Source organism: Priapulus caudatus, unplaced genomic scaffold (assembly GCF_000485595.1).
Source record: "Priapulus caudatus unplaced genomic scaffold, Priapulus_caudatus-5.0.1 Scaffold666, whole genome shotgun sequence".
NCBI classification, from domain to species: Eukaryota; Metazoa; Priapulida; class Priapulimorpha; order Priapulimorphida; family Priapulidae; genus Priapulus; species Priapulus caudatus.
In genome coordinates, this window is record NW_014577727.1 from 95,393 (window position 1) to 102,627 (window position 7,235).

At 53.1% G+C, this 7,235-nt stretch overlaps 2 protein-coding genes across 2 annotated transcripts in view; both read left to right on the plus strand.

The window, feature by feature from the left end:
• The window catches only part of LOC106812608 (protein virilizer homolog), a 15,052-nt gene extending 13,008 nt beyond the window's left edge, over positions 1-2,044 (plus strand). The window contains exons 13-14 of the mRNA XM_014816514.1: positions 258-461; positions 1,248-2,044. Of these exons, the coding sequence (XP_014672000.1) occupies positions 258-461; positions 1,248-2,044 (1,001 nt within the window). The remainder of the gene's footprint in view (positions 1-257; positions 462-1,247) is intronic.
• A 3,823-nt stretch (positions 2,045-5,867) lies between these two features.
• Positions 5,868-7,235, plus strand: part of LOC106812609 (protein virilizer homolog) — a 4,140-nt gene continuing 2,772 nt past the window's right edge. Inside the window, exons 1-2 of the mRNA XM_014816515.1 lie at positions 5,868-5,967; positions 6,495-6,556. Coding sequence (XP_014672001.1) covers positions 6,514-6,556 — 43 coding nt within the window. The 5' untranslated portion in view covers positions 5,868-5,967; positions 6,495-6,513. The remainder of the gene's footprint in view (positions 5,968-6,494; positions 6,557-7,235) is intronic.

Genomic DNA, 7,235 nt, shown 5'->3' on the forward strand with positions numbered 1-7,235 from the left:
AGTGGATCCTGCCTGTCTACCATCTGTCTATCATCTCTGTCGTCTGTCTACCATCTGTCTATCATCTCTGTCGTCTGTCTACCATCTGTCTATCATCTCTGTCGTCTGTCTACCATCTGTCTATCATCTGTCTGTCATCTCTGTCTTCTGTCTACCATCTGTCTATCATCTCTGTCGTTTGTCTACCATCTGTCTATCATCTCTTTGTGGTCTGTCTACCATCTGTCTACCATCTCTCTGTGGTCTGTCGTTCACAGATGCCTTTACTAAAGCGGACGTGTTAAAGGAATGGATCCTGCCTGTGCGCCGAGTTCCCTCGCTGACCGCTAGCAGCGCCCCCGAGCAGCTAGCAAAGGAACTAAAGCAGTACGTCGAGCAGCTGGAGAGTCTGCCACCAGGTGTCGTCACCGTGCTGCGCATGATGAAGCACGCGTGCGTGCCGCCGACGCGCGGCGCAGGAGGTACGCGAGTCCTCGTTACCTAGGCAACGCGAGTCCTTGTTACCTAGGCAACGCGCATTATCTGCTGCTGACCGGCCATGTGGGTGCGATGCCTCCTGGTTTCTTGGCAGAGTGGTTTACTTCTTTTTATCTAGTAAACAAAACATTGTTGTTTTTTTACATCTAGAGAAAGACCATTTCGATGTCAAACACAGTCAAACCTGTAATATATTATATATATATATTAGCTACATATATATATATATATATATTTAAATATACGCTCAATGGCTACCGTAGTACACCGAGCATCACCCATTGCTCAATTACTTTACTGCTGCTGCATGGGTATTATATATTATACAGGCCTATACGGTACCCCGTCTTATTAACCAGAAATAATTAAGTTCTTGCAAAATAAAGATGCAATAAAGATTAGGCGGCTCTGTTTTGATAGGGCAGTCAGGTAATTACCGACAAGTGGTTAATTGTGTTTCCGTGGCTGTAACCTACCTACGACTACACCAAACGTGATGTATAATGAGAAGAGGCTGTGTGAAACGTAGCCGAGCATCAATCCCGAAGCAGATAGTAATCCTCCGATGAGTGCAATTTTCCTGTGTCCAAATCGTGTACACAAGTAACTCGTTGGCGGTCCTGCGAATAGAGTATATATATATATATATATATATATATATATAGGCATGTGTTCTACAAAGATGTTGGTTTTGACTGTATGATGTAGAATGTGAAATATTGCCGGTGTGTGGGTAATCTATAACTTATAATTCCTATTTCCACCACTAGATGGCACCACCGAGGAGCTGAAGTACAAGTACGCGATCGTGCAGCTGTTCGGACACGACGTGCTCTCCATGCTGCTCACCATCCTACAGTCGATCAGCGACGAGAAGATATCGCCGTGGCAACAGAGCGCGTCGCTCGTCTGCGGGCAGATGCTCGTCGCCATGGCGATCCCGCTGCTCGCCGTCCTGCGCCACATGCTCGCGTATCTGATCGGCAGCCGCGGGGTCGAGTTCCGCGACCTTTCCGCGCTCGCCGCGCTCCTGCGCGCGCACGCGGCGCTCTGCTGCGGCCCGTTGCCGGGGGTGACGGCCGACGACGCGCAGCGCGTGCAGACGGGCGCCGTCGGCGTGCTGCTCGCGTTCACGCAGCCGACGCTGCAGGAGGTGGAGTCGCACGAGGCGCTCAGCGGCAGTCTATGGACGCTGATGGTGCGCGAGGTGCTCGCGTTCGTTCTCGCCGCGCCGCGCTCGATCTACTCCGGCGTCACGCTGCTCGCCGAGCTGCTCCCGCTGCCGCTGCCGATACAGACAAGAGAGCAGCTGTCGGAGGAAGAGACGTGCGTCGCGGTGAACAGCCGGAAGCTGTGGGGCGCGCACCTGCATTCGCTCTCCGCACTCGTGCAGCAGACGGTCCGCACGCTGGCGCCATCTACGTGCCAGCCGCTGCACCACGCGCTGCGGCGCGTCTGCGTGCAATTGGCCGATCTCGCGGCGCCGACCGCCATGATGATTGCGCGTGCTGTCGCGGACGCCCTGCTCGACAGCCTCAAGGTCAGTGTCAAGGTCGCTGGCGTGTAACGTCTGTACTATATCTATGTCTGTGTCCATGTCTGTAACAGTCTGTGATGAGTATGTTGTAAACTGTTGTACAGTCTCTGATGAAAGTGTTGTAAAGTGTTGTATAGTCTGTGATGAGCATGTTGTAAACTGTTGTACAGTCTCTGATGAAAGTGTTGTAAAGTGTTGTATAGTCTGTGATGAGCATGTTGTAAACTGTTGTACAGTCTTTGATGAAAGTGTTGTAAAGTGTTGTATAGTCTGTGATGAGCATGTTGTAAACTGTTGTACAGTCTTTGATGAAAGTGTTGTAAAGTGTTGTATAGTCTGTGATGAGCATGTTGTAAACTGTTGTACAGTCTTTGATGAAAGTGTTGTAAAGTGTTGTATAGTCTGTGATGAGCATGTTGTAAACTGTTGTACAGTCTTTGATGAAAGTGTTGTAAAGTGTTGTATAGTCTGTGATGAGCATGTTGTAAACTGTTGTACAGTCTTTGATGAAAGTGTTGTAAAGTGTTGTATAGTTTTTGTGATAAGAGATACAAATCGTGATGTGTTTAAGATAGTAAAGATCATGTGAGAAGGGCTGTTTAGCATAGTATAAAGTCTATAGATCCGGCTAACCAACACGACCTCTCGGCAGAGGAGGGCGAGCGCGACGGACACCTCGGATGCTCACTTGTCACGGCGCGCATCCCAACCTGATGGCGTACGCGTCCGTGCCGAACTGCTCGCGTTCAAGGCGGCCATGTTGCAGCTGCTGTGCGTGGGGGCGCTGATGTGAAAGCGTACGTCAGCGCCGTCGGACGCTTATTCCTAGCTCTGGTTGTCCGGTCGGAGTCGCTTAATGTGAATATGGCGCCCCCTGGGCGGTGTGTTGCAGCTACACCAGTGATCGGCGAGTTGGTTACTGCAAGGTGGGCCGCCCCCCTGGCGGTGGTTTGCAGCTACACGCAGTTGATGGACGAGTTGTTAATGCCGAAGTGGCGCGCCCCTGCGCGGTGCTGTGTAGCTACACGCGGTTGATGGAGACGGTGTTAATGTGAAGTGGCGCTCCCGGGTGGCGGTGTGTTGTATGCCTACATCGCGGTTGATGAACGAGTGGTTCTCTGTGAGAGTGCGCCCCGTGGCGGTGTGTTGTCGACTAGCCGGCGTGTATGGACGAGTTGTTAATACGAGGTGGCGCGCCCCCTGCGGTGTGTTGTGCTCACACGCAGTTGATTGGACGAAGCTTGTTTAATCGAGTGGCGGCCCCCTGCGCCGTTTTGTGTTGCACAGGCAGTTGATGGATCGAGTGTGTAATTGCAAGTGGGCCCCCTGGCGGTGGTGTGTAGCCTACACACGCCTGGTGATGGACTGAGTGTTCATGCGAGCGTGGCGCCCCCTTGCGCGGTTTTGTTGCCGGACCGAGCTTTGTCGCTAAGCTGCTGCAGGCCTGCTGCTGCGCGGTAGACGATCGCGCGACCGCCGCTAACGGAGGTGCATCGTCTCCACGCTGCCAGTCGCGTCTGGCGACGCCGACATCACGCCGCCCCGCGCCGTCCGGCGCCCCGCGCCCGCCGAGCAGCGAGGCGCGGCGGCTGCCTGGACCGCGAGCACGCTCGCGCGATCGCCGCCGGCCTCCTGCGGCACGCGGCGGCGCGCGCGCACGCCTACGCGTCGAGTGCGCCGCGCGAACGCACGCTGTCGTGCCTCGCTGACCACGAGTACGGCTTCGCACGCAGGTTCGGGCGCCGGCGCTGGCAGGCGCCGCGGCGGCGCCGGCAAGTCGCGGCGTTGCTGCGTCGCGTCACGCGCGGCTTCTGCAGGCACAGCTCCCCCGCTGTCTGTCGACGCTCTCGCGCGTTGTTGGAGCTCGCGCGCGCTAATGGCGGCGCGCGACGGCGGCGCGGCGGCGGCGGCGGCGCGCTCGCGCCGCAGGAGCTGGGGGGCGATTCCACTTGCAGTGGGAGCGCCGAGGAGGAGGGAGGAGGAGCGAGGGGGGAGACAAGGTGCAAGCATCCGCTGTGCGAGCTGCAAGACGCTGCTACCAGGTTGTGTGTGTGTGTGTGCGATGTGGTGGTGCTGCGGTGGTGACGTGTGCGGGCTGAGTGCGTGCGGCTGTGCGCCAGTGCCGCGCGCGTGTGTGTCGTGGGCGTTGCGTGCGCGTAGCGCTGCGCGTGCGTCCATGCGTGACTGTATGTGTTTTTATTCATCTGTATCCAGCTCTCTCTCTCTCTCTCTCTCCCTCCCTCACTCCGTCTGTCTCTCTCTCTCTCTCTCTCGCTCTCTCTCCCTGTCTCTCTCTCTCTCTCCGTGTCTCTTACGGTTCTAACACAGCCTTTCTTTCTTCTCTGTAGGATTACTCAAAAGAAGAGGAGTCCCTGGAGAGCCTGCTAGAGAGTGTCAACATCCCTGCTATTGCAGCTAAATGCACCTGACACCAAACCAGAGACAGGTGCGCCCCCTAGTGTCGTCGCCCCCCGCGGTCGTCGTACGATCGACTCGATATAAAACTCGATAAGAACAATGAACAGTTAATAGAATCGATGAGGTCGATGCACAGTCAGACCCTGTATTAAGGGTCATTCTAAAATGCTAAAAAGTGTCCTTTATAGACGAGTATTTGTTCTGTAGACATGCTTTTCACGATTATGACTGCAGAGATTTCGAGAGAATTGCGAAATTGGCCTTTGTAGACAGGTGTCCATTCAACAGAGTGGTTACACCATATAACTGCCAGTCTGCCGCTCAACGGAAATGTGAAAAGTGGCCTTTGGTAGGCAGGTTGTCCGTTATATGAGAGGTGTTGCTAGCATTAACGCATATATAATTGAGCCCCTACCATTATAAGTAGCCGTCGATGCGAAATGTGAAAAGTGGCCTTTGTAGACAGGTGTCTCTGAGGAGTCCGTTAGCATTTCCGCTGAGTCGCTGTCATTAACCACCAATCGCAGAATGCCCAAATTGGCCTTTGTAGACAGGTTTCTGCTCTATAGAGGTGTCCGATGGGTTACAACCATTAACCCCCGACACGCAGCCTTGGCCTTTGTAGACAGGTGTCTGTTATATAAAGGTGTCTGCTAGAGTCGTCCCGATAAGTCGTGTGTCGTGAACGACGACACGCAGACGCTTGGATCGAGCGATGACCTGGTTGCAAAATGCCTTTGTAGGACAGCGTGTCTGCTAGCGTTTCCGATAATTAAGTCGTCGTCGCCCGTGAAACGATCCGACATTCGCAGCGCTGATTCGGAGCGTGACCTTTGTTGCAAAAATGCCTTTGTAGACAGGTGTGTTAGCTTACCGATATTAAAGTCGTCGTCGTGAACAACCGACGCGCAGCGGTTGAATCGATCGTGACCTCTCCGTGTTGCAGAGGTCGTTGAGCGGTCTGCTCCCCCTCGCCACAGCCTGAGCGCGGCAGTTCCTCGCACGCGCGGGGGTTTGTGATGGAGCGAGCGGCATGCATTGACAGACTCACGAGGCTAGCTTCTGGCTGGAAGCCCGCGAGACCGACTCGACAAACTGAGCTCGCTTTGGTGAGCGCGGCGCGCGTGCGCGTCGCACACACGCGCGTCGTCCCGCGACGGATGTGTTGGCCAGGACCAAACGGTTGAGCGTCGTGCGAATGATGACGCTGGTTACGCAACGCAAGTCCGTCACGCGAGTTATGACGTGTTGTCGTGGCAACGCCTGGTGTCGCAGGCAGAGACTACTTTTGTACATCAGCGTCCTTGTTACCTTTACAGTTGATATTGTTGACATTGGTGTAAAATCCAATTGCTAGCAATATATAGTACTTTTGGAAATAAACTATATGTCGTATAAACAAAACCTCGTGCGGAGCCGAGGACCTGATAGCTCTGTCAGAGAGAGCTGCTGCCTGGCTCCCTTGCGGAACTGGAGAAGAGCAAGCGCGGGGCCTCTCGTCTGGAGAAGGTGCCCTTAAAGAAGCCAAACCTCAGGTGAGCGGAGCGCCGATCAGAGTAGACGGCCTGGCACACTTTATCTCACGTTTACTTGTGTGTGTGTGTGTGTGTGTGGCGTGTGGGTGGGGGTTGTCGCGCGTGGTGTGTGTACGTGGCGCGTGCGTGGCCTGCGTGCGTGGCTGTGGGTTTAATGCAGGTGTACTTTGTGCGTGTGCAGGGATTGGTGCGTGCGGCCGTGTGTGGGTTTATGCAGTGCTACTTGTGCGTGTGAGGTATTGTGTGCCGTGCGGTCGTGCGTGCGTACGTGCGTGCGTGTGACACTGTGTATAGAGGGATGGGGAGAGAGAGACAAAGAAATCAAAGTTTGGAAATAAATGCATCGAATATCGGAGTGCGTTTGTGTTTGAATGCAGCAGATGATTTTTGGCTTCAACTTGCCCCGCAGACTTTCCTTTGATTAGTGTTCCCGGCTGGGACCTAAAGTTACGATTATATGGGATAACTATAGAATTAGGAGAGTTTGCATGTAGCAACACATTGCATTCTAGGTTTTACTTATGCAGTGATGGCAAGGATATCAAGATGAAGAAAGGTCCGGGTGACAGACAAGCAGGAAGGATGTTTGGTGAGTAACCCAAGTCACATTCAACAACAGTGCCCTCTATGAAACACTATTGACACTATGAGTGAAACATTAATAACTTTTTATCACTAATTAATCTGGCTATAATCATAGCTAATATCATTTGATATCAAGTTCTTATCTTTCGCAAAGCGAATTTGTCTGCAGCTATATATGTATTTAGTACAATGTTTAGAGATAGGATCTATCTTGTTATTGATGTCTGTGTTAAATTGACCTACATGCCTGGTAGATTGACGTAGTTCGACCCTACCATTGGCAGGATGTTCAAAAAGCAATGCATAGCAACAAAGTGCTGCGATATCTGTAATCACATGTGTAAAACACAAACCGAGTGATCCAGCTTGACCATCATAGCACAGTATCCAAGGGTCTCTCATCCCTCTCTCATCAGTCTCTCTCCTCAGTCTCTCTCATCAGAGCTCTCTGTTCCTCAGTCTCTCTCATTGCAGTCTCTCTCGGTCCTACCTCTCGGTCTCTTTCATCAGTCTCTCTCTTCAGCTCTCTCTCCTCAGTTCTCTCTCATTTCTCAGTTCTCTCATCAGGCTCTCTCCTCAGCTCCTCTCTCATCTGCCTCGCTGTCTCTCTGCATTCAGTCTCCTCTCCTTCAGTCTCTGCTCATCAGGGCTCGCTCCTCAGTTCTTCTCCTCGAGTCTCTGCG